This window comes from Vitis vinifera, chromosome 17, assembly GCF_030704535.1.
Source record: "Vitis vinifera cultivar Pinot Noir 40024 chromosome 17, ASM3070453v1".
Taxonomy (NCBI): domain Eukaryota; kingdom Viridiplantae; phylum Streptophyta; class Magnoliopsida; order Vitales; family Vitaceae; genus Vitis; species Vitis vinifera.
The window spans coordinates 1,256,550-1,284,008 of record NC_081821.1 but is presented as its reverse complement, the minus strand read 5'-3'; the positions used below and the strand labels follow the sequence as shown (position 1 = coordinate 1,284,008).

At 34.5% G+C, this 27,459-nt stretch overlaps 3 protein-coding genes and 1 non-coding gene across 6 annotated transcripts; 3 read left to right on the top strand and 1 right to left on the bottom strand.

The window, feature by feature from the left end:
* The first annotated feature begins 837 nt into the window (after positions 1 to 837).
* Positions 838 to 4,374, top strand: LOC100247479 (hypothetical protein). Its single transcript, XM_002280231.5, has 3 exons — positions 838 to 1,421; positions 2,541 to 3,472; positions 3,558 to 4,374. The coding sequence occupies exons 1-3, from the start codon at positions 1,080 to 1,082 to the stop codon at positions 4,054 to 4,056; spliced, it is 1,773 nt and encodes a 590-aa protein (XP_002280267.3). The 5' UTR covers positions 838 to 1,079; the 3' UTR covers positions 4,057 to 4,374.
* A 958-nt stretch (positions 4,375 to 5,332) lies between these two features.
* On the top strand, positions 5,333 to 15,103 carry LOC100854062 (uncharacterized). Its single transcript, XM_059734170.1, has 3 exons — positions 5,333 to 9,024; positions 9,332 to 9,487; positions 13,723 to 15,103. Exons 1-3 carry the CDS (start codon positions 6,369 to 6,371, stop codon positions 15,030 to 15,032), a joined length of 4,122 nt encoding a protein of 1,373 aa, XP_059590153.1. The 5' UTR covers positions 5,333 to 6,368; the 3' UTR covers positions 15,033 to 15,103.
* MIR3629C (microRNA MIR3629c) lies at positions 5,695 to 5,816 on the bottom strand. The gene has a single exon (NR_127877.1). It is a non-coding gene; the product is annotated as a microRNA MIR3629c (primary transcript).
* Positions 15,104 to 20,981: 5,878 nt separating the features above from the next.
* On the top strand, positions 20,982 to 25,330 carry LOC100259532 (nuclear transcription factor Y subunit C-1). Of its 3 annotated transcripts, XR_788098.3 has the most exons (3): positions 20,982 to 21,756; positions 24,510 to 24,572; positions 25,025 to 25,330. XR_788098.3 is itself a non-coding variant. In XM_002284005.5 (2 exons), the coding sequence occupies exons 1-2, from the start codon at positions 21,125 to 21,127 to the stop codon at positions 25,026 to 25,028; spliced, it is 636 nt and encodes a 211-aa protein (XP_002284041.1). In that variant the 5' UTR covers positions 20,982 to 21,124; the 3' UTR covers positions 25,029 to 25,330. The 3 variants fall into 3 exon arrangements, 2 of the variants coding, with proteins under 2 accessions (XP_002284041.1, XP_059590009.1); XM_002284005.5 differs by lacking the exon at positions 24,510 to 24,572; XM_059734026.1 differs by lacking the exon at positions 25,025 to 25,330 and having other exon boundaries at positions 24,510 to 24,654.
* Positions 25,331 to 27,459: the final 2,129 nt, after the last annotated feature.

Here is a 27,459-nt window from a genome sequence, read left to right as displayed (position 1 = left end):
TATATTATTTCATATCTTATGACACTACATCGGGGAACCAAATGTAACCTTAAGTAATGGTAAATCCTATGATATGTCAAGCTAATGCAACTATAATATGATAGATCATTTGATTATATATCTTGACAATTAAAATATGTGTCGTGCACATCCATTCCATGTAGAAAGGCTCTTTATATAATCAGATAACATATGCAGTTTCAATATGGGATTTCCACCACTCACTGACAATCATGGGTAAAGTCTTCTATCGCATCATGCACATGTTTTTAGATAGACATGAATGAAAAAACAAAAGAAGGGAAAAATGCAGAAGACCATGTTCATGAAAATGGCTTAGGTGTTATTGCTATTATAATATTTCCAATTACCACCATGTTTGAATTTTTCTAAGTATTTTATTCATATGATAATAAATATTTTGATCTCAAATCGGTTGTATTAATTAGATGATTTTTGGGTTGGTTTAGACTAGTGGGGGCACATGTCACATTGACTATGATGTCTTATTGGAAGAGAAATTTTAAAAAATTAAATTATTATTTTTTTAATTGAAAAAGTCATTTGATATGATCTGATACCAATTTTTTTATATAAATAATTCAAAGTGTTTGATTGGAAGAAAACTTACAAAAACTTTTTTAAATTTCTTAATTAGAAAAGTCATTGATATAATATAATATCCAAAATTTTATTTCAATAGTTTAAAATATACTATGAAGTCTAAATTGATTAAGACATAAAAATGATTTTTCCAAAACCATTATGAAAATAGAAATGATTTTTTTTTTAGTTTTTTTAAAGACTCAAATGATTTTAGCTATTGGAAACCATCCAACTATCCGTTACAAAAGGCGGGTGCAGTTAAAATGACGGTTGGTAACACGATGAAAAAATTTCAACACAGAAACAGTATCGAGAGATTCAACACATCTCAATCTTCCCATGAGTTTTATTGGCAGAATCCACCAACTCGGTAACCACCCAAGAATAAATTCACAACACCCATATCAGAATCTCCAGAATCTGTGATGCAAATTCATCAACAGTACTGATCAGAAGAAGCTGTTTTTCCAGAGATGGTGATGCTTGATCTGCGGGAGAAAGTCAGGGCTTTCGTCAACAACAGATGGCTGGTGTTTGTGTGTGCAATGTGGGTGCAGTCATGGGCCGGGATCGGGTACCTGTTTGGGAGCATTTCGCCGGTGATAAAGAGTGCAATGGGGTATAATCAAAGGCAGGTGGCTATGTTGGGTGTGGCCAAGGATTTGGGGGATAGTATTGGGTTCGTAGCAGGGAGTTTATGTGAGGTTTTGCCAATCTGGGGAATTATGCTCATTGGGGTGGTGCAGAACTTTGTTGGGTATGGTGTGGTTTGGCTTGTGGTGACTCAGAAACTGCCCAGTTTGCCTCTGTGGGTGGTGAGTTTTGATGTGATGACTCGGGTTTCATTGAAAAGTTTCCTGTTTGGTTTCTGAGAAAAAGATGGGAAAAGGAAAGCGGTTAGGATTAATTTTGTGTTTTTGTTATCTGTCGATGGGTGGGTGGGTGCCTAGTTTGCCCACGGAAACTGCCTTGTTTGCCTCTGTCGGTGGTGAGTTTTGATGTGTCTGTTTGGTTGCTGAGAAAAGGTGGGAAAAGGAAAGTGGTTACGATTTTGTGCTTTTGTTATCTGGGTTTTCTGAAACTGAAGAAGAAAACTTACTTTCTGAATGGTTTTTATTGGAGACAACTGGATTAGTCTGTGCGGGTTTTCCATTTTCCTTCTGAATTAAAACAATAGAAAACATGACTTACATTTTTATTTTATTTTTATTTCCTTTTCCTTAATTTTCTCAGCATTTAAACATGTAACATCCTTTTAACTGTTAGTTTAGTTTCTCAATGACACCTGGGTTCTATATCTTTTCGTTTTCTTTGTTGTTTAACACTTTGATTGTTGCCAGTTTCAATGATATAGATACATGAAAGCAGTGAGTTAGTCATAATAGAATCGGATTTTTCTCCCAAGTCCTGAACAATATTCTATTGAATGCCTGATATGGTTCTGATTTGAAAAGGCAAACCTGAAAAATAGCAATTGCCTTTCTCCAGGAAACAAGCTAGAGCTGCAGAATCAATGAACCCTCTTGCAGGATTGGATCCACATGATTTGATTCATATCCAGAGCAACTAGTTTCTTCAGTTGGATTACATTTCTATCAGTTATTATTATACTTTAGCCACTTGAATGATTGACTTCCTCTGGTGGTTTTTCCTGAAACCTGTCTCCCCTGAAGCTAGCTCTTCCCCTGGGCTGTTCAAGGGGAAGTAATTTTTAGGCTAAGTAGAATTAGACCATGGCTGCACACCTCAATCTCTCTTTTCTTTTCTCCTTTTTGACTGTTTGTTGATGATCGAATCAATTCTCAATATCATTAGACTATGGAATATCCAGCCAGTTCGTGCCTTTGTCCATTAATGGACCAAGAAACCGGGATGTTTCCAAGTATTTCAAGGTGGGGTTAAGCTTTAATCAGGTTTTTTTTCCTTTCTTGCAGCTGTGCCTTTGTATATTTGTTGGAACAAATGGTGAGACCTACTTCAATACAGGAGCTCTGGTTTCATGTGTGCAGAACTTCCCCAAAAACCGGGGTCCCGTTGTGGGCATACTGAAGGGCTTTGCTGGGTTGAGCGGCGCAATTATTACTCAGATATACACTATGATCAATGCCCCTAATGCAGCCGCACTTATTTTCATGGTTGCAATCGGGCCATCTATGGTAGTCATTGCTCTGATGTTTATAGTTAGACCTGTGGGAGGTCACAAACAACTTAGGCCCTCTGATAGTTCAAGCTTCTTATTTACCTTCAGTCTTTGCCTCATCCTGGCTGCTTATCTGCTGGGGGTCTTGCTGCTTGAGGATCTAGTTGGTTTGAGCCAAGCTCTAGTCACATTGCTCACTGTTCTTCTGATCGTTATAATATTGCTTCCAGTTGCAATTCCCATCATATTAGTCTTTTTCTCTGGACCAATAGCTCCATCAGAGGAGGCCTTTCTACCTGAGCCTCAGAAACAAGAGTCCGGCAAGTCTGAGCAGGATGGGGAAGAGGTCATTCTCAGTGAGGTCGAAGACGAGAAGCCGGTGGAAGTTGATTCACTTCCAGCATCCGAAAGGCATAAGCGAATAGCCCATTTGCAAGCCAAGCTCTTCCAAGCAGCTGCAGAAGGAGCTGTGAGGGTGAAGAGGAAACGAGGACCGCGCAGAGGAGAGGATTTTACCTTAATGCAGGCACTAATAAAGGCTGATTTTTGGCTCATCTTCGTATCCCTTCTACTAGCTGCTGGATCCGGCTTGACGATTATTGACAACATGGGCCAGATGTGTGAGTCTCTGGGGTACAGCGATACGAGCGTATTTGTCTCCATGATCAGCATTTGGAACTTCCTGGGACGGGTTGGGGGCGGCTACTTCTCTGAAAGTATTGTAAGGTGAAGCCTAATCTCCATCCTTGAGTGCTGTCTTCTTTTTGCTCATCTTACTAACTGCTTTCTTTCATTTGTGTTCTTCTACTAGAAACTTCGCCTTCCCAAGACCAGTGTCAATGGCAATGTTTCAAGTCCTCATGTCAGTTGGGCTGCTCTACTACGCCTTAGCCTGGCCTGGGGCGATATACGTCGTGAGCGTCCTAATAGGACTAGGCTACGGTGCCCACTGGGCAATTGTCCCTGCAGCAGCCTCAGAGCTCTTTGGTTTGAAAAGCTTCGGGGCATTATACAACTTCCTCACACTGTCAAGTTCTATTGGTACTCTCATATTCTCTGAGGTCATTGCCAGTGGCATATACGACCACTACGCAGAGAAACAAGCTGCCCTCAAGCAGCATAGCTTGGGAGCCATGGCTGGTCTGCCTCTTGGAAAAGATGAATCATTGAGTTGTGAAGGGTACATATGCTATTCCATCACTTGTGGCGTCATGTCAGGACTCTGCCTTGTTGCAGTTGTGCTGAGCTTGATTGTCGTTCATAGGACCAAAAGTGTTTATGCCAATCTCTATGGAAGATCTCAGGCATGAGCAATTATATGATTTTCATAGTTCCGTCATCTTCGGAAGCAGGGCTAAAGACAAGGTGGTTCAATTCAAATTGAAGCCATAAATGGCTTCTTCCTTGAATGTAGCTTCATTGCAGTGACCTCCATTCTTTTGGCTATTAAATTCTTTAGTTTCAATGTCCTAAAAATATAGATTTTCCTTCTTTTTTTGGTCCCTTTTTTTATCAAAGCGTTCAGTTCAGCCATCTGGAGAAGATGAGCATGGTCATGGTATTGTAATATTGATTTGCAACTTGACTTATATATGGAAAATAATGAAACAAATTCTATTTTTCTTTTCTTTCTGTCTTTACTTCCTTTGATGATTAGTGTCCTGTTTCCGTTCCTGTTCTTACTAACCAAACACTACCTCGAAGTATTCAAAAACAATTTAAAAAATAGGTTTTGAAAACAGTTTTTTAAAATTATTATATGATATTTTATAAAATAAAAGTTTATTTAAGAATTTAAAATATTTTTAACATATATTTTTATATTTTTAAATGACTTTTATCCTTTATTTTTAATCATTTTTCATATTTATATAATTATTTTTAAAAATAATCTTCAAAAAAATAAAAACAATTTAAAATTGTTCTCTAAAAATAACTTAATTAATAGTTTTTAAGAAAAAAAATTGTTTTATTTTCTAATTATCAAATATATCTTCCTTTTTTTAAAAAAAACTTTTAATATAATTTACAAAATAAATTTATTTTTTTAAAAAAATTATAAATGAAATATATCAATAAAGATATTGATAGATGAAATTTAATACCAATCGTGATTTAATGTATTTATAATAAACCATAAGTGTAAAAGTGAAATTAACCCTTGTACTATAATGATTTAATTTTTAACTAAAATGGAAAATATTAAAAAAATGTAAATAATTAATGATTGCTTTTTAAGGAAGTGTACACTCAAATTAAAATGAAAATTGCAACAACTGGCAATACCAATTCATGTTAACCAGAGTTAAAATTTAACCCTAGTTAGGGTTTTAACCCAATATAAAATGGTTTGTTTAATGGCTAAATAATAATCTAAGTACAGAAAACCATTACCATTTTATGTATTTAAATTTCACTTTTATTTTCTTTGGGAAAATTGTCTGGGTAGGTTTTGAAGGATTTTCAAAAAATCCCTATTTGGGGCTTTTTTTATCTGATCTGGGTTGGTAAAGAAAGGGCAAAATTCAAAATTCCCAGAAATTTTCAATTGGGTTTCTGCGGTTCACATTCTGGTAATAGGTAAATTTTTTCGTATCTTTTGTGCATTTATGTTTATATATATGTGGTTTTCGGTTGTGCTTTGTATGGAAGAATATGATTTTTGTAACTGCTTTGCCATAGATTGTTTACTGGAAATAATAATGCCATTCTAGGGTTTTAGCAAAACTACTGAATTTGGACACTTTGCATGTGAAGTTTCAGCCTCTGTAGATCCATGGTTGATGGGCATGTCTGATTTGGTGTTTTTTGGTCAATTTAATTAATGGGTGTCTATAATTTCAGTGTTCTTCAATGTTTCTTTACGGTTTTTGCTTGTGGGTTGGTTCAGTTCGTTTCAAGTATTTGACCAATGAGATATTTTAAAAAAATATTGAAGAGAGTTAAGGTCCCTTTGGTTACTGAGAAATGAAAGGAAAAGGAAAGAGGGCAACAGCCGTCTCAAACCCAACCTATTTTTATGTCCTCAAGCTTCATCGCTTTTCCTACATTTTCTCAGCAGCCAAACAGATTGCTGAGCCTTTTGTGTTATCACCAAACCGTTGGTTTGTTCCTTGTTCCCTGTTCATTGTGACTGGTATGCAAGTAATGTAGATGGCATCAGAATGGTGTCCCATTTCACTCCCTTGTCTCAATTCTGTCCTGCAATTTTTGAAGTTCTTTCAAATTCCTTTTGCGCGCTTTTTTTGCAATTAATTTCATGGGCATTTTATGATTACTTATGTGGGTTTTGTTTCAATTATTAGTGAGGTTTTCAGATTTAGCTGTGTTAGCAGTAGGCACTCATTATTATGCTTTTCGGTTTATCCAGAGTTAATGAATTGGTAGTAGCATTCAATTATTGGTTTTGAGTTTCTTATGGTTTTTCTTACTCTTAATATTGTTGACTGATGCTAATCACACAGCTTTATTTGATCTTTGTGAATTACTTCTGGTGTACCAGTGCTTGCGCAACCCTAGTTCCTTCCTTCATGATACCGTGTTTGACCCATAGTTACAGAGAGGGAAGTAAAGAAGGGAATAATAGAGCAGTGAGTAACAGAGAGGGACAAAATTTGTGAGGATGGAGTGTAATAAAGATGAGGCAATCAGGGCTAAAGGAATTTCTGAGAGGAAGATGACAGAAAAGGACATGGCTGGAGCAAGAAAGTTTGCTATGAAAGCCCAAAACTTGTATCCTGGGCTGGATGGTCTTCCTCAGCTGCTTGCAACCATTGATGTCTATGTTGCTTCTGAGAGAAAAGTTAACGGGGAAGTTGACTGGTATGGAGTTCTTGGTGTGGATCCCTCAGCTGATGATGACACCATAAGGAAGCATTACAGGAAACTGGCTCTAGTTCTCCACCCTGACAAAAACAAGTTGGAAGTGGCAGATGGGGCATTTAAAATTCTGTCTGAAGCCTGGAGTTTGTTGTCTGATAAAGCCAAGAGAACTGCATATGATTTGAAGCGCAATCCAAGGGGTGCAAACCTGAAAGTCCCTAGTGGGAGTCGGCCAGCACCAGCAACTGGTAACAATGGTGGTCATAGTTTTACCAGTAGTAACAATACAGCCAGGAATCGATCAGCACCACAAACTGGTAACAATGGTGGTCGTGGTTTTACCAGCAGTAACAATACAACTAGGAATCAATCAGCATCTCGGACTAGTAACAATGGTGCTCATAATTTTACCAGTAACAATACAACCAGGAATCAATCAGCACCACCAACTGGTAACAATGGTGGTCATAATTTTACCAGAAGTAACAATACCAACAGGAATCGATCAGCACCAGTCAGTAATAGTGGTGCACACAATTTTACCAGCAGTGACAATACAATGATGAATCAATCAGCACCAGCTGGTAATAATGGTGTCCACAGGGCAAAGGATGATAAGCGTACCACTAATCCCAAGCCTGCACGGCCTCCTCCTAGTTCATCAAAACCTAATACATTTTGGACATTGTGTTCTCTCTGCAGAATGCAATATGAGTACCTTAGAACTTATCTGAACCATACACTTCTTTGCCCCAATTGCCATGAGCCTTTTCTTGCCTTTGAGACACCACCCCCACCTGCCTACACTCATGGCTCATACACTCCATGGACTGCCTACCAACAGAAACAGAGTTCAAATCAGCAGACAGGTCTACATACAACAAAGGAGAACACAGTTTCCTCTGGAAAGGATCCTGCTTCTACTCCAAATGCAGAACCAGCATGTTCTTCAGGTGTCGCCTCATTTAACCATGCAAATAATGCTGCAAATAATGCATCAGGATCATACTCTAAATCAGACAGTGTCAGGACTACAGCTTCAGCTTCTTCATGTGCTCAATCTACTCATGGGTTTCAGCCAACATATGAGAAATTGGAGAGAGAACATAAGGAGGCAAAAACAACAGCCATGAAAGAGCCGACTCTTCCGAGGAAAACTACTGTTTCTAAGAAAAGTGGTGGGTTAGCTACTGGAGCTTCTAATATTGGTTCCAGTTCTGTATTCAAAGGAGAGAGCCCTGTTAAAAGAAGGCGCATAAATGAATTTAGTCCAAATGACAGTAGAAGTCAGGGAACAAATCAAATGAGAATGGAAAATGGAGGAGCTGGGATCGGGAATCTACCTGGTTTTCAAAATTGTAATTCTGAAATGGGGAGGATCAATGCTTCTAGAAGTACTAGGCTTGATATTAGAAGAGAGCCATCACAGCTCGAAATCCGAAATATGCTTATGGAGAAGGCAAGGAGAGAACTTGTTAAGAAGCTGAGTGAATGGAGTTCAGCTGCTGAATCAAAGGCTTCGGTTCAAGAGGAGCAGGAGAAAGAGAAAGAGAAAGAGAAGCCAAAAGCTACGGTGAGTGGTAGAAAAAGTAATGCCAGCAAGTCTAGTGAGTCTGCAGATACCATTAACAGAATCCGGCCCAAGACATTGTCTGCTACCCTTCCTACTGATGCTGATGAAAACGAAACTGAACCCATGACGATGAGCGTTCCAGATCCTGATATTCATGATTTTGACAAAGACCGTACTGAACTTTCATTTGGTGAAAACCAAGTTTGGGCTGCTTATGATGATGATGATGGGATGCCTCGTTATTATGCTATGATTCATAGTGTGATATCATTGAAGCCATTCAAGTTGCGCATTAGTTGGCTAAATGCTAAAAGCAACACTGAACTGGCTCCACTCAACTGGGTTGTTTCTGGTTTTTCCAAGACCAGTGGGGAGTTTCGAATAGGTAAACAGATGGACAACGACTCTCTCAATTCTTTCTCCCACAAAGTAAAGTGGACAAAAGGGGTGAGGGGAAGAATCCAAATATATCCTAGAAAGGGAGACGTTTGGGCTCTTTATAGGAACTGGTCACCAGACTGGGATGAGCTTACCCCAGATGAAGTTATTCACAAGTATGAAATGGTGGAAGTAATCAAAGATTATAATGAGGATCAAGGAGTGGTCGTTGTGCCACTAGTTAAAGTTTCTGGTTTTAAGACGGTGTTTCACCAGCATTTGGACCCAAACAAAGTCAGGATGATTCCTCGAGAAGAGCTGTTTCGTTTCTCTCATCAGGTCCCATCGTACTTGCTCACTGGTCAAGAAGCTGAAAATGCTCCCAAGGGTTGCCTAGAGCTTGACCCAGCAGCTACACCTGTGGAACTCCTTCAGGTGATAACAGATTTTAAGGAAGAAGAGACGGCAGTGGCTTCTGAAAAAGGGAATGAAGAAGTGGAGGAAACATAACCAAAATGACAATGAAGTAATGTCACAGGTAGCTTTGCATTTGGATTATCATGGGCTTGACCCAAATAGAAATTTATTTATGCAGTTATGCTGGATTTGGTTGCCAAGGAGATAGAGGAAAAGAGAAAATCTGGAACTTGCAACAACCATTTCAGCCTCTGATATTCAAAAGATCCAACATAATTGTCATTTTTCCTTCTATCATCTTAGCAGCCAAAGAGAGCTCCAATGGAATGAAGGCTTTCCCACACTGACCCAACATTCGTTGTTTGTTTGTTTGTTTGTTTGTTTGTGTTTGACAGTATCATATTCAGACCAAACAGTTTTTTGTCAAAATCTTGAGCATGCCCTCAAGTCTCTCAGCTGTACCTCCAACTTCGGATCAGTCTGTCTCTTGCCTGTTTCTGCAATTTTTGAACAGTCTCTTGAATTTGCGACTTCTGAACACAGTTTTGAAGGTAAGCTTTCTTCGCTTACACGGGGAAGAGTGATAGCTCAAACTGCAGAGTCCTTTTTGTTTTCTTTTTGGCTGCCCTAGAAGACCTGTACATTTTGTTTTTAAAGCCTCCAAACTGACAAATTGTAAGCAGATAGACAAAACTTAGTGTACCCAAAGGGGCTGTGATGCTCTTTCTGTCATACCTTACCTTTGTATACTTTCTTCATTTCTTGTTCTCATATGGAAACTTTGGATAGTCTTCTTTATAAATTCAAATTCATACACTGTATTTTCCTTTTAGTGTCTGAATCTTGGTTCTTGATCATCAATACAGTATGAAAAACAGCAGCTTGTCCATTTTTCCTTCCCATTTTACTTCAGGGCAAATCTTAAAAATCTCTCCTGCCCTTCAGCCTGGCTCTCAGTTTTGTTTCCAAAGTCATTTTTCAAAATAATATCAATTCTAAATTATACCTAGATGTCTAGTAGGTCTTTCAATTAGGATATTTCTAAACATGGGGTCTGACCATAGTATCAAAGATGCACATTTCAAAAAAGGGGTCAATCAGGTCATATCAGTCATATGCATGTTTAGCTCTTATTACATTGTATATGTTGTTTTGTATCTTGGTCTAATTTATTTATTCCTAGTTTCATTTTTTGTACCTTGATCTTATTATTTATACTTTTATCAATGGTCTAGATTGTTTCATATGCTTTCTATGCTAAAGATTGAGAGTATGGTAAGCTTGTTTTGTGTCAATATTCTCGAGCTGATTGGTGAGCTTGTTCATTTATTTTTTATGGAAAAATTCTAACTAACAGATGGGTAACACATTTGGGCATAATTTAGAGTTGATATTATTTAAAAACAATAATATAGAAAAAAAAAAAAAAAAAAGAAGAGCCAAAATGTGGTATATATATCAAGCATCCCAGTAGCTGAATGAGGCCACTGTCCTGTGTAGTTTCCTGTGACACTGTACACAGTAATTACATAACAAGAATTGTACATGAACAGGTAAATATAATTGAGGGTATTATTGCTATTTCTATCAAAATGTTTTTGATGTGAATACTCAGATAAAATGATTTAAAAATGATTTTTTTATTTTTAAAAATAAAAAATTAAAATTTATAGAAATATTTGATTATTATTCTCAAGAAATAGTTTTTTTAAAAATAAAGTAAAATAAAAAATAATTTTTAAAAAATAAATAGAAGTTATTTTGGTCGGAAAAATATAGAGAAATAAGAAATAAAATAAAAATCTTAAAAAACAAATAAAGTAGAGTGTCATATCTTTCATCTCTCATTGTCTTTTCATCATTTAATTACGATAATCTTTAAATATGATTTTTCTTTAAATTATATGTATTTTTATGATTTTTTTTTTAACTTTTCTAAATTTTTTATTTAATAAATTGATTTCAAATCAAGCAACATTAATACAAAAAGTTTATTTTTAAAAATAATTTAAAACTTAAAAATCGATTCAATGAGTATTATAAAGTCATGACTCAAAATCAATCAAAGTAATAATAGTAACTTACGCACCTAATTTCATTTTAATGACTTTCTTATTTTCCCTATAGAATCATAATTTTATAATTTTTTTTACTAAGTGAATAAACTTTAAATTAAACAAATCATAAATGAGTTGAATTGGTTATTGAGTCTAATAATTTTTTTAAATAATTTAAAACTCAAATAATGACTCAATAAATATCATAAATTTATAAACAAAAATTTGTGTAAAATGACTATATTATTTTTCCTTTGCATAAAACCATATTTTTCCTCTTTTTTTTTTTCATTAGAGAAATGCATTTCAAATCAAACAAACTTTGTATTGAAATTATTAATGAGTTTAATAGTTTTAAAAATAATAATAATTTGGAAGTTAAAAAATATATATGTAGTCACTATAAAAAATAATAAACCAAACATGAGTCATAATTTTACTATTTTTTCTAAAATTGTAATTTTGGATAGATTGATAATTAACCTAAGTCCAACTCAAATATAAAAACAATTAACTTTAACTCAACCTAACTTAACCTCTAGTAAGAGATATTCAATTGAAACCCAACCTAACCCCATTTCTATAGATTGAGTTAAAATTAGTTAAGTTAGACTTAGTTAGTCCTGCATAATTTAAAATATATATGTAATGTTTGTTTAAAAGCTTTTTTTTTATATATATTTATATTAAAAATTAAATAGTAAATAGGATAAAATTTTAAATAGCAAAAAAAAAGTAAAAATAATTTTTTTTATTTTCTAAAAAAAGAAAAATACAATGTATAATATAATTTAATATTTTTTAAATCTAAAAAGAAAATCAATATTACTATATAGAATAATAAATATTATAAAAACATTAAATCATGTTCAAACTTTGGCCCAAGCTTAACCTAGGTCAAGGTCAAGTTGAAAAAACCTAATTCATGGCCAAGGCCATCCAAATATTAGGATAAGTTGGGTCATTTTTTGTTGTGTTTATTCGCCCTTACATATCCAACATAAAGGAACAAAATTAACCACTTCCCATGTTTTTATACTCATTTTTTTTTTTCAAACACATCCAAAATAATATTAAATAAATATATATTCCTTATTCCATGATAATTTAGAGTCCTTTGATAATGCTTTTAGAAAATAATTTTTAAAAATGAATAAAATTTAGAATACAATTTTAAAAAGTTAAAAAATTAGTTATAATATTTTTTTGGATAAACGTTTAATAGGTAATTCTAATGAAAACACTATCCAATTGATTCTTAAATGAAAATCTTCTTTTACTAACAATTTTAATTTTTAATTGAGTTAGTAATTTTTTTTATGTCTCTTAATACTTATTTGAATTTAATATTTATTATTTAAATTCAAAATTCATATATTGTGAAATAGATGGAAAAAATGTTATAATTTTCTTAGATTTGATGTAGTCAAAGTCAATCCAATAGAAAAAGAAAGATTATCACTTAAAAGTTATGACAAAATGCATAAAATATAATTTCTATATATTTACTTTTTGATTGTGCTTTATATAGAATACATAATTTATGATATTATTTTGGCATAGATTGTGAAATATTAAAAATAATGATGGGTTTTCTAAAGATTTAGTCAAAATTATTGAATATTTAGCATGTAAAAATTTAATTTCTATAAATCCATGGTTGATGAACACGTTTGACTGGATGCTATTTAGTTAGACTATAATTGATTCTTGGAAAATACTAAAAAAAAAAAAAATATTAAGAAAAATGATTTTCTCATACTTGATTTTACTATCATAAATATTAAAATAAATAAATAAATAAAATTAAAATTAGTTAGAAATTTATTGATTTTAAAATTATTTAATCTTTATATAATAGAGGAAAATAAGTAAAATAAAATTGAAGAAACATATATAAAAAAAAAATTATTTACTTTGAATTTATTTTTTATTTTACTTTATAGTTTTTTTTCTTCCATCTTTCCTTTCTATTTTCTTTCTCTCAAATTTTTGGGAATCAAACATAACTTTAATTATTTAAAATTTTGAGCAATTATTTATTTTTATTTTTTAATTCATTGAAGTATATGATAAGGGAGTTAATATTTGATAAAATTAAAAATTAAATAGTGAAAACTTAAGTGCCCAATTATAAGTATTAAAAGTTATAAATACTTATAATATTTTTACAAATTGATTATTAAATTTATTTACATTTTTTTAAAGTGATAAAACTTATGAATATGACATGAAAAACTTCTTATTTTAATATCGTCTTGTTTTAATATAATAGTAAATTGTTTATATGTGATCCATCGTATAAATATTTAGAATTTATTTATTTTTTAAATAAAAGGCTTTATTAATGAAACAATAATTTTGGTTTAAATTTTATTATTTTAAATTTGCATTTACACGTAAGATATTGTAATCAAAATCCCTTGTTATATAAATAATTAGAATACAAATACAAAATATAATACATATTTCACATATTTTCCTATTAAATTTAGGATCTAAACTCTAAAGTACAATCATCTGCCTTTGGGACAAGCTTGAAAGTTGGAATATGGAGAATGAAAAAGGAATGTTAAGGTTTTCAAAATATTTTTCCCAACGAAAATATATAGAAATAAAAAATTTTATTAGTATAAAACCAAATCTCAATGGATTTTATTGAGATTTTATAGAAATATACTAAGTATTTGTTTTCATTCTTCTTATTCTGTTGATGAATTAGGGTTAATTTCCGCCATTGGAGGTGCCTTCCAATATGCCTGAGAAGCGATCGGATTGTGTTCATGGTGGCTTCATGAGTAAGGTAGAGGACGATCAGAGGCCTGCGCATGCTTCGCTATCCCGGCCTCTTCCGTCAAGGTCTGATACGTTTTGGGCGATGTGTAGTGGCTGCAAGATGGAGTATGAGTACCTCAAAACATTCCTCAAACACACCCTCATATGCGTCCATTGCCGTCAAGCTTTTGTTGCACTTGAGTCACCGCCCTCCTCTCCTGTATCCAGAGCCGGGAGAACGAAGAGAAAGCGTGTACATGATCATAAATCGGATACAGAGCGAAGATGGGAGATGGGTCCTTCTCGATTTCAAATGGGTTGTTGTGATTCCTTTTCTGCAAGGGAGTTATCGGAGATTCAGGCTCGAAATATTCTTGTGCAGAAGTCTCGGAGAGAAATATCGAAGAAGATGAGAGAATGGGCCGCAGGCTGCTCGGACTACACTGATACAGCTACTGTTTCAATGGCTTTAGGCCATGGGAGGATCGGGAAAAGGTTTTATGCCATGACGATGAGCGTTACAGAGCCGGATATTCATGATTTCGACAAGCATCGGACGGAGAAGTGCTTCCGCGAAAACCAAGTTTGGGCTGCTTACGACAATGGCGACGGGATGCCCCGCTGTTACGCTATCGTTCATAGCGTGGAATCATTGGAACCCTTCAGAATTCGTATCAGTTGGCTGAATACTAAGAGCCGAAGCACTGAAATGACGTCAGTCAACTGGGTTTGCTCCGGATTTATGAAAACCAGTGGGGATTTCCAGGTGGGAAGGCTTGTGGATTACGACTCTCTGATTTCTTTCTCACACAGGGTCAAGTGGACAAAAGTGGGGGGAGGAGCCATTCGAATATACCCGAGAAAGGGGGAGGTTTGGGCTGTTTACCGGAACTGGTCGCCAGACTGGAACGAGCTCACCCCAGATGAAGTGATTCAGAAATACGATGTGGTGGAAGTGATTATGGAAGATTATGAGTGGGATCATCGTCATGGAGGGGTGGCGGTCATTCCGTTGGTGAAGGTTTCGGGGTTTAAGGCGGTGTTTCATCGCCACCTGGACCCCAACGCCGTGAGGATGATTCCTAGAGAGGAGCTGTTTCGATTCTCTCATCAGGTGCCGTCTGTCGTGCTTACTGGCCGAGAAGCTGAAAATGCTCCCAAGGGTTGCCGGGAGCTGGACCCGGCGGCTACGCCATTGGAGCTTCTTGAGGTGATTACAGTTTCAGAGGAGGAAGAGAGCGTAAGGACTGCTGAATTAGACTAGGAATAAGGGATGGAAGAAACATTGGCCTCTTTGCAAACTCTTGTTAACTTAAAATACCGAACACTTTTTAGAAGAATTTTAATTTTAATTTTTCGTATTTTGAGACATATTATACAAAAGTACATCATATCCTTATCGAGGACAATGCTTGGGTCGGGCTTGGTCCATCCCATTTTTCGAGTCGGATCAAAGTTTGTCGCTAAGGAGATCGAGCTAGGTTTGGGCTAGACTTTGGCCTAAAATTTTCATGCGGACTTGAGTTTGATTTGAGCCAAATTTACAATCTTATTTGCAGTGCAACCAAAACCTACCTAAATGATCATAGTACAGTTAACTTGAATTAAGGTTAGATTAATAATTTTTTAATATGAAATTAACGTAACACGAACGAGAACTTGTCCAAGTTTGCTTAAAACTTGAATTGGATTTGGGCTTGATTCGTTTCACCCAATTATATGTACTCATATTACTATATAACTACTCTCATTTCAACCAGGTCGTCATGAGGACTTTGACAATTGACATACCGTATAAGATAATACCAAATTATGAAAAATTATTATCTTTAACAAGGTTATTATTTTATCGATAAATGAATATTTATTAATTTATAAAGAGTATTATGTTTATATCGTCTTGTACATGTATGACTTCGTAAGTCTAAAAATACTAGATGTGATAAAAAATAATAATAATACATGAAACCTAAAAGATTTTTAAAAAGAAAAAATAATTATTAACGATAATAAAAAAAAATTGAGGTCAAAACTTGATACCCTAAAAAATGAAAAGGTATAAAAAAAAAATACATAATAATTTCGAGAAGGAGTAACTTGAGAAAATAAAAGTTATATATATATCAATTATTAATTTATATTTTCTTAGTCCCTAAGAATTTTTAAAAATATTATTATCTTGTATATTTAAGAGAGTTATTAAATTAATACATTGGTTTGAATTGAGACTAGAAGATTTTATTATTTAAAGTTATTAATTTATTGAATATTCATTTATCAAGATTTTAGTGCATTCAAATTATGCATTTAAAAGGAAGTGGGGGATCAAATTGATATTGAGTATACTTGAAAGGTTACATTTTCAAATAATTATTACTAGGACAAGTGATGATTCAAATAGGAAGAAAGTTTTTGGAGGTGATTGCAACACATTTTGTTAATATCTATGTGTAGTTTTTCCAAGATCAAGTTTAGGGATTTGTTTCTTTGATACCCAACAACAAGACACGGTGCCTAACATTAAGATAACATGTCCCATATCTTTATATTCCTTACCACAACCTCCTTTCCTTCGAAGGGAAAAAAAATAATACTCAAAGAACTCAATTTAATTTCTATATAAATTTATGGTAGGACATATAGAAGAATAAAGCGGCAACAATTAGTATTAAGCCCTGTACAACAGAATGCTCAACAAAATGCTATATTTTCTAATTGCAAATTGCCACCGCTGTCATAAGAACATAAGCGTATGCAACGCTCATATGGTGGAGTAAAATGACGTGCTTCAAATAACAATTAGCACATAAAGGTTGTCCTAAGAAACATGGAAAAATGGGTAGAAATTCATAAAGTCCCTAAATGCAAAGAGCATTCAATCAGTAAAGTTATTAGAAATATGATATAAATTTATGGTAGGACATATAGAAGAATGTAAAAAAAAAAAAAAAACTCATTTTGTGCCTTTATAGGGTCCCTAAATACAAAGAGCATTTAGTTAGTAAAGTTATTGAAAATACGATATAAATTTATGGTGGGACATATAGAAGAATGAAGTAGAACAATTAGTATTAAACCCTATAAAACAGAATGCTCAGCAAAATGCTATATTTTCTAGTCACAAATTGCCACCACTGTCATAAGAACAGAAGCGTATGCAATGCTCATATGGTGGAGTAAAATGACGTACTTCAAATAGCAATTAGCACATAAAGGTTGTCCTAAGAAACATGAAAAAAAGGGTAGAAATTTATAGAGTCCCTAAATGCAAAGAGCATTCAGTCAGTAAAGTTATTGGAAATACGATATAAATTTATGGTAGGACATAAAAGAATGAAGCGGGAACAATTAGTATTAAACCCTGTACAACAGAATGCTCAGCAAAATGCTATATTTTCTAGTCACAAGAACATAAGCGTATGCAACGCTCATATGGTGGAATAAAATGACATACTTCAAATAGCAATTAGCACATAAAGGTTGTCCTAAGAAACATGAAAAAAAGGGTAGAAATTTATAGAGTCCCTAAATGAAAAGAGCATTCAATCAGTAAAGTTATTGGAAATACGATATAAATTTATGGTAGGACATATAGAAGAATGAAGCGGGAACAATTAGTATTAAACCCTGTATAACAGAATACTCAGTAAAATGCTATATTTTCTAGTCACAAATTGTCACCACTGTCATAAGAACATAAACATCTGCAACGCTCATATGGTGGAGTAAAATGACGTATTTCAAATAGCAATTAGTACATAAAGGTTATCCCAATAAATATGGAAAAAGGGGTAGAAATTTATAGAGTCCCTAAATGCAAAGAGCATTCAATCAATAAAGTTATTGGAAATACGATATAAATTTATGGTAGGACATATAGAAGAATGAAGCAGGAACAATTAGTATTAAACCCTGTAAAACAGAATGCTCAACAAAATGCTATATTTTCTAGTCACAAATTGCCATCACTGTCATAAGAACATAAGTGTATGCAACGCTCATATGGTGGAGTAAAATGACGTACTTCAAATAGCAATTAGCACATAAAGGCTGTCCTAAGAAACATGGAAAAAGAGGTAGAAATTTATAGAGTCCCTAAATGCAAAGAGCATTTAGTCAATAAAGTTATTGGAAATACGATATAAATTTATGGTAGGACATATAGAAGAATGTAAAAAAAAAATACTCATTTTGCGCCTTTATAGAGTCCCTAAATGCAAAGAGCATTTAGTCAGTAAAGTTATTGGAAATATGATATAAATTTATGGTAGGACATATAGAAGAATGAAGCGGGAACAATTAGTATTAAACCCTATACAACATAATGCTCATCAAAATGCTATATTTTCTAGTCACAAATTGTCACCACTGTTATAAGAACATAAGCGTGTGCAATGCTCATATGGTGGAGTAAAATGATGTAGTTCAAATAGCAATTAGCACATAAAGGTTGTCCTAAGAAACATGGAAAAATGGGTAGAAATTTATAGAGTCCCTAAATGCAAAGAGCATTCAGTCAGTAAAGTTATTAGAAATACTATATAAATTTATGGTAGGACATATAGAAGAATGTAAAAAAAAAAAAATGCTTATTTTGCGCCTTTAGAGTCCCTAAATGCAAAAAGTATTCAGTCAGTAAAGTTATTGGAAATACGATATAAATTTATGGTAGGACATATAGAAGAATTAAGCGGGAACAATTAGTATTAAACCCTGTACAATAGAATGCTAAGCAAAATGCTATATTTTCTAGTCACAAATTGCCATCACTGTCATAAGAACATAAGTGTATGCAACGCTCATATGGTGGAGTAAAATGACGTACTTCAAATAGCAATTAGCACATAAAGGTTGTCCTAAGAAACATGGAAAAAGAGGTAGAAATTTATAGAGTCCCCAAATGCAAAGAGCATTTAGTCAATAAAGTTATTGGAAATACGATATAAATTTATGGTAGGACATATAGAAGAATGTAAAAAAAAAAAATACTCATTTTGCGCCTTTATAGAGTTCCTAAATGCAAAGAGCATTCAGTCAGTAAAGTTATTGGAAATATGATATAAATTTATGGTAGGACATATAGAAGAATGAAGCGGGAACAATTAGTATTAAACCCTGTACAACAGAATACTCAGTAAAATGCTATATTTTCTAGTCACAAATTGTCACCACTGTCATAAGAACATAAACATCTGCAACGCTCATATGGTGGAGTAAAATGACGTATTTCAAATAGCAATTAGTACATAAAGGATATCCCAAGAAATATGGAAAAAGGGGTAGAAATTTATAGAGTCCCTAAATGCAAAGAGCATTCAATCAATAAAGTTATTGGAAATACGATATAAATTTATGGTAGGACATATAGAAGAATGAAGCAGGAACAATTAGTATTAAACCCTGTAAAACAGAATGCTCAGCAAAATGCTATATTTTCTAGTCACAAATTGCCATCACTGTCATAAGAACATAAGTGTATGCAACGCTCATATGGTGGAGTAAAATGACGTACTTCAAATAGCAATTAGCACATAAAGGCTGTCCTAAGAAACATGGAAAAAGAGGTAGAAATTTATAGAGTCCCTAAATGTAAAGAGCATTTAGTCAATAAAGTTATTGGAAATACGATATAAATTTATGGTAGGACATATAGAAGAATGTAAAAAAAAAATACTCATTTTGCTCCTTTATAGAGTCCCTAAATGCAAAGAGCATTCAGTCAGTAAAGTTATTGAAAATATGATATAAATTTATGGTAGGACATATAGAAGAATGAAGCGGGAACAATTAGTATTAAACCCTATACAACATAATGCTCATCAAAATACTATATTTTCTAGTCACAAATTGTCACCACTGTCATAAGAACATAAGCGTATGCAACGCTCATATGGTGGAGTAAAATGACGTAGTTCAAATAGCAATTAGCACATAAAGGTTGTCCTAAGAAACATGGAAAATGGGTAGAAATTTATAGAGTCCCTAAATGCAAAGAGCATTCAGTCAGTAAAGTTATTAGAAATACTATATAAATTTATGGTAGGACATATAGAAGAATGTAAAAAAAAATAAAATACTTATTTTGCGCCTTTAGAGTCCCTAAATGCAAAAGGTATTCAGTCAGTAAAGTTATTCGAAATACGATATAAATTTGTGGTAGGACATATAGAAGAATTAAGCGGGAACAATTAGTATTAAATCCTGTACAACAGAATGCTCAGCAAAATGCTATATTTTCTAGTCACAAATTGTCATCACTATCATAAGAACATAAGTGTATGCAACGCTCATATGGTGGAGTAAAATGACGTACTTCAAATAGCAATTAGCACAACCTCCTTTCCTTCAATGGGCAAAGGGAAAAAAAATACTCAAGTAATTCAACTTAAGTTTCTATGAAAGCAAATAAGAAAACAACTCAAACCAAAAAAGAAAAAGTGAAAAAGAATTCACTAAGTGAAAGAATATAAACCCTTTTTGGTACCTTTGCACGATGCCCACATCTAAACCTAAAATAATAATAATAATAATCCTTTTTTTTACCCATATTTAAAAATAAATAAAATTGATCACAAAAAATATCTAAATAAAATACCCACGTTACATAAGTACATAAAATCAATTAAAAAAACCGAAAAAAAATACACTAAGAAAAAAAACCAAACAAAATAATAAAATAAGTAAAATAACATAAACCCTTTTCATTTATTGGTAATTTCACAACATTCCCACCTCTAAAGCTTAATTTAAAAATTAAAAAATCCATCCAAATAACCCACGTTTAAAACCACAAAAAGTCAACAAGAATCCGTCACAACAAAAATATCCCCATCAGCGTAAAATGCTCATACATAAAAATAAAGTAAACAAAAGGGGCTTAGACCCTTTTCTTCTTTTGTCAAATTCACAGTATCCTCATCTCTAAACTTAACAAAAGAAAGTCCTTTTAAATAACACACTTCTAAAAATACATAAAATCAATAAAAATCAATCCAATATAAATATATAATATTCATTCAAAATAAAATTAAAAAAATTAAAAATAAATAAATAAAAATATGTAAACCCTTTTTAAAATTTTGTTAACTCTACAATATCCTCACAGAACATTAATTTCTTTGCGGAACTTAGATTTTTTTGTTCCACATTCAAAAAAGAAAAAATTATCCATCACACCCAATAGTGAAAGTGAAAAAAAAAAGGGAGAGCTTGTACTAATCATAAGTTCATAACCAAAGAATCTATACAAGGGTGTGTGCCTTATCCTCTCTCTCTCTCTCTCTCAGACCCAAAAACAAAAAAAAAATCCCAAAACAAGCAGAGACACCCTCCTCCCTCGAATCAAATTACAAAGAAATGGAGAACAACCAGCAGGCCCAATCCTCCCCATACCCACCACAGCAACCCTTTCACCATCTTCTGCAGCAGCAACAGCAGCAGCTTCAGATGTTTTGGTCCTACCAACGCCAAGAGATCGAGCAGGTGAACGACTTCAAGAACCACCAACTGCCTCTGGCCCGCATCAAGAAGATTATGAAGGCGGATGAGGATGTGCGGATGATCTCGGCGGAGGCCCCAATCCTCTTCGCCAAGGCCTGCGAGCTCTTCATTCTGGAGCTGACGATAAGGTCGTGGTTGCACGCGGAGGAGAACAAGAGGAGGACGCTGCAGAAGAATGATATCGCCGCGGCGATTACTAGGACGGATATATTTGATTTTTTGGTGGATATTGTGCCGAGGGATGAGATCAAGGACGAGGGGGGGTTGGGGATGGTAGGATCGACGGCCAGTGGGGTGCCGTACTATTATCCGCCGATGGGGCAGCCCGCGCCGGGGGTAATGATGGGAAGGCCGGCGGTTCCGGGGGTGGATCCGGGGGTGTACGTGCAGCCGCCGTCGCAGGCGTGGCAGTCGGTGTGGCAGACGGCAGAGGATGGGTCGTACGGGAGCGGAGGGAGCAGTGGACAGGGGAATCTTGATGGCCAAGGGTATGTATAATAGTGGGTTGGTTTTGAGATTTTTTTGAAATGGGGGTGTTTGGTTTATCGTTTTGGAGGGTTTTCTTGGTTTTGCAGATCTGGGTTTTTGAGGGTTTGTGATAATTGGGTGATTTTTTTTTTTCGCTGGGTTTTGGATTTGTGCATTGTTGTGAATGATTCTTGATTGTTGGGGGCTTCTGAAATTATACCTTCTTTTTTTCAACATGTTTGTTAGAATTTTATATTATCAGTGTTCACTTATGAGGGCCTTTTTTGGTGTTAAGACCGATTGATTCTTAAATTCGGAATTTCTAGCCAAATTCAAAGTTCATGACTGCAATCCTAGCACTGTTCTGTTCATAACAAATTGTACAGACATGTTCTTGTCTTGATTTTGGATTGTATGCTTGTTGCTAGTAAGTTCATCAACTAATTGGTAGACATGGGATAATGTGGAATGGAGATTGATGGGTCCTCATAAATGTCACAAGTATGATTCAGAAAACTTACAGGAATTGCATATTGGGAGCAGTTTGGTGAATGCTGGTCAGAGTGGTGCTAGGTGTTGAAGACGCATTGCCTCGATGTTTCTTGTCAATGTATTCAAGTACTTGATTAATTTAACGTCCTCATAAGCACTTTTTTTGGAAGATCCCTTTATGCTTTGTTGTATTTGAAGTATATGAAGAGCAAGGTGCTGTATCAGTAATTGGTTGGTCCCTTATTCTAATAGATAGGGTTCGAGATCTTTATGCATATGCATGCCTTCTTGTTGTGGATCAACCTAGAGTGGAACTTAGACTTTTAAGTTCAGTCCTCCTTTCAAACTAGTTTACAATTAGGACTTTTTTCACTTACATTTTGCAAATTCTCACCATGAATTTGTGGATGCAAGAAGGTAGAGATTGGAAAGTTTTCATTTGATCTGAAGGAAATGCACAAATCCTGATGGGTATGCCATATGTCCGGTGCAGGCACAAATACATTAGGACAGGTTGATGGTTGTAGGAATGGGGTTCTATCTTTTAGATTTTTGTTGTCTTTAGTGGAGTTGAGGCTTTAGGACTTTTTTGACAAATTTAGACTTTGATAGGTTTGAGGGTTGAAGCAACCTGACTAGCGAGTGAGGAACTGCCAATGTTTGGAGGCACAGTGTTGGACTTGGGTTAGAAATCCCAATTTGATGACTCAGATATCTAAGGTTGAGTATCCTTAAGCAGCCTAACCCTAACCAAACCCAATCGAACACGCCTCTATATTGCTTGTATTGCTATTGTATGTAGTATAATTATTCTTTTTATCCTTAACCATGCATATCTTTTGATTGGTTTTTGGGATTCTTGTAACCTCAGGCTTTTCAACAAATTGAATTTGAACATTTAGATGAAAGGATGCAGGTTGGTGGTTGCAATCAACTGTCTCCTTCAGTCGGTGTTTCATTGTCATGCCTATGATAACAGTACATCCGTGCCCACTTTCTATCAATCATCAGTTAGAAGTCATTAGTTAGGCAACCATTGTGGGGTTCTTGGCATGATAGTGTATTTCTTGAGGTGGCATCAATGGAGGTGTATTTCATTAGTTAGAAGTTAGAGGTGGCATCAATTGAGGACATGATGATCATAAGTGTGGGGTTCTTGCCCCCACCCCCCATAATAGTCTATTTGTTTGGTGAGGAAGGATTTGACCTGAGGCCAGGTGATGAAAAGGGGGTGGAAGTTAGGCAACCAGTGTTATTGTGCAAGAACAATAGTGAATGAGCCAGCCATGTCCTGATACACTATGGTAAAACTCACCATAACAGTTATGGTGAGTTTTGTTCTTCATATTTTACCTCTCATGGGTTCTTTCTGAACAAGTGAATGAAGTTTTATTTGGTTGGTATGAGAATTTGACGAGGAAGAACTGAACAAAGGTTGGACAATAATCCTGTATGGTAAGATGTGATTCAAGAACTTTTGGCGAGTTAAAGTTCTCTGATCAATTTTTGGAAGTCTTTTCTGTATTCTCTTTTTCTTTGGTTTAAAAGTTGTGGGGAGTCAATATTTTAACCTTGTTACTCTTTAGTCAATGTTTGGGACCTTGTTAGTAATTTGTTGGTGCTTTAGTTTTATTTGTGCCTTTCAGTACCCTTTATATACCCTCTGTGTACTTGAGAACAGTCTCCTCTTTATTAGGTTCTTTTTAAGAAATTTTAGTTCACCTATCAAAAAGGAGAAACCCACCCAACCATTTTCCTAGAAAAGTCCTGTTGAACCCCTCAAACTGCCTAAGTTCCCACTCTTTGACCTGTGTGGGTTTAATTGAATTCCACTAACTAGATGGTGCATATATTCTTCTTCAGATTTCCCTCACAAGTCTCTCTTGAGCTTTTCCAGTCGCTTACCTGGAATCTAAAAATGGACTCAAAATACATAGACAAGTTAGCTAAAATGCTCCCAGCCTCCTTTGAAACGTTTCACCATTGAATCCAGCACAGCTGTGATCTTTAAGAAGGCCTCCATTAGTAGGCTCAGGTAATTAGTAGGCATGGACCCTGCCCCACAATTCAAGTTGGTAAGCAACTTCAAATTATTGGAATTAAGCCTTTGTTGAGTTTGGTGGCCTTGGAACACCCTATTAAACTATTAATTGACCATTTGGGCTGTGACAACATAGATACCAAATTTGCAGCTAGAGTTACACAATTAGAATCCTTGTATTTTAATTCATATCTTATGTGAGGGTCCTCCTTAAATTTTTTAAAAATTTAATATTTGCAGGTGATGTTGTTTTCATCTCTCTGTTGTACCAGAATTGCAAGCACCTGTAAGAATATTGACATTGTAAGGTTGAAAAACAACTTCAACTTTACCCTTGTATTTGATTTGATATTTTCTCTATAAAATGAATTTTGAGTGATGAAAATTCAGGGACTCTGTTTCTAGATATAATGAATTGCATTCATTTACAACATTTACAATAATTGACCCGTCAGGGTAGCCCAGTTGGTCAGGACGAACACTGGGAAGTGTGGTCTCATTAAGTGACACATGGTCCTGGGTTCGAATCTTGCCACAGATGATACCCTAAATTTACCCGGTGCTGGTTGTTGTGGGGCGGTCAGCACCCCGAGGTTTGGATCCCCATGGAGAGTCCTAAGGGCTTGGTCATGGAAGGTTCCTCGGTTATCAAACAAACAAAAAAAAAAAACAATTACAGTAACTGGCTTAGGTAGTTGGTAGGAGTCTAAACTCTAAGAGAGCCTTAACACAAGTTTGCTTAATGTTTTCTGCAGTTAAGCAAACGCCCATTGTGGATGTTGTGGTGCTTCCCAGCATGATGGAAACTATCGAGCTCGTGGACAGAACTTGGATTTTCCTTGGCTATGAATCATAGGAGCACTTGCTCTGTTATTATTTGTGAAAACTGGTTGGTTTTTAATGTAATGGCTTCAATTAGAAACTTGTTAAAAACCGTGATTTGGACCAGTGCAGTGATATGACTCAACTAATCCTATGTGCAGTTCTAAATGTAAGGTCCATGTTTTTCATTTTAACTGAATGATTCTAGTTATCTGAATATATTCTCATATTACTTGTCACATATTTCTCTACTCTTTTTAAGTTCATGTATCCTCTCTCTTAGATATGATATGCCCACATGTAGATTAGGTGTCTAGATCTTCATTTTTATTCTCTTAGTTGCCATTCCTCTTTAAGCTTTTCTCAATGGTGCTTGTCATCTCAAGTAGTTGTAGGTGGATTGTCTATGGTGACTGGACATTTGGCTTGTTCATCAAGGGCTTGTTTGGTAGCTGTTCTTGAAAATGGAAAACATTTTTAGTAGACTTCTAATAGAAAATAGTTTTTTGAAGATTTTTAAGGAAAGAAGATTGTTTTTCATATTTCATTTTGTAACTAGAAGGTCTTTTTTTTTGTTTTTTTGCCGAAAGCAAAAACAATTGAGAACTGTTATCCAATTTTTTGAGTCTTGTTTTCGAAAATAATTGCCAAAGGAGCCCGAATTTTCTTCATCAATTGTTGATTCTACTAGTGAGAAACTGAAGACTTTCCGATAGTCTGCAATAGCAGTGTCATACATGGACGCACTTCTTTTGGGCCCACGAGATAGCGGTGGACTGACGACATGGGCCTGGCGTGTGTTTTAGGCCAGACTCATGTGAACCTTGGCCTTCTGGACGAGGCTGGCCATGGCCACCCAATGTCGGCCCAAATGTGCTGTGGGTTGGATCAGTAGCTCTCATCAGGGATGTGGGGCTCATGGGATTGTCTCTTGCGCAGAGACAATTAGGTTGGGCCGGAAACAAAGAAAAGGATAAAAAAAAACAAAGGATAAGGATTTTATCATATTTGATTTACTATAGAAAACATAAAAAATAAAATGAACTAAAAACACATACATTTTTAAATTGTTTAATATTTATATAAAATAGAAAAAAAATAATTTGAAAGAAACATATAAATATATTTTAGTAATTTTAAAGCTATTATTCTTCATCACATTTTCTCTCAAGGAAAATGCAAATTTGAACAGAATGGAGTGATTCCCAGTGGAGGGGGCATCCCCCTAAGGCTCTTTAACGAGGGGGGACAATGCATTATATAAGTGTTGGTACCCCCCCACCCCCAATTAAATTCAATGACTAAAGTCCAAACATTCATGGGCAAACAAAAGCAAAGGAGAAGCAAGAGAAAAACAAAGGGTAGAGTCTTATCTCCATGCATTTATTGGATTCTGATCAAAACCCTCCAAAATAATATCTCTGGATAAGGTTTTCCAATGCCCCATTTTTCTTTTGGATTTTTGAGGCCTTGAGGGGTTGCAAATCAATGATGCCCCAATTGACTCAGTTGCATTCAATCAAAGGCAATTTCAAAAGTTTCCTTCATTCATGCTAAATAATAATAATAATAATAATAATAATAAGCATATTTCCTCACTTCCATTATTCCATAAAATAAATAATAAATAAATAAATAAGAGATATAGGTCGGGCCTTAAATGGAGGACAGGGTGGCGTCCGGTTTGGTTGTTAAGAATTTAAATCATGGGATTCCCCATCTGTGAAAATTCATGAATGTAGGAGTACTTTTTGTATTCAATGAAACTTAATGATTAATGCCATTGCTCGTTACTGTTTTTGTAACTCACTCTCCAACTGCCTGCCTCTTCTTCATTACTCGGACCTTCATCTTGATAATTGATATGGGCAGGTACCAATTCTGCCATTGTATTTATCTACACCCTTCAATTTGTACTTTACTATCTATGTTATCTTAACATATTTTTTTTAATTTTTAATTTATTTTTCATTTTTCTTTGGTTTTTTTTTTCTATTTTCTTTTCTTAACATTTTTCTTCTTATTTTTCAAATGGTAATCATAGGATAAAAGAATTTACATTTTAAAATAACTCAATATGATAAGCATTACTTCTTTGAAAATAACAAATGATGAGAAGAAAAGCGAAAATATTTAATAAAATTTCATATTAACGATGATTAGGTGTATTTAGCTCAAACCTTGAGAGGTTAGTAAAATTAATTATATTTGAAAATTACAACTTTTATTTCAAATTTAATTTCTCTCTAAAAATTACAAAACAAAAATCTATTCCACATATTTAATTGATATATATATATATATATATATATATATATATAAAAGTCCAAACAAGAAAAATGATATATATAAATTAGGGATTTGTTTG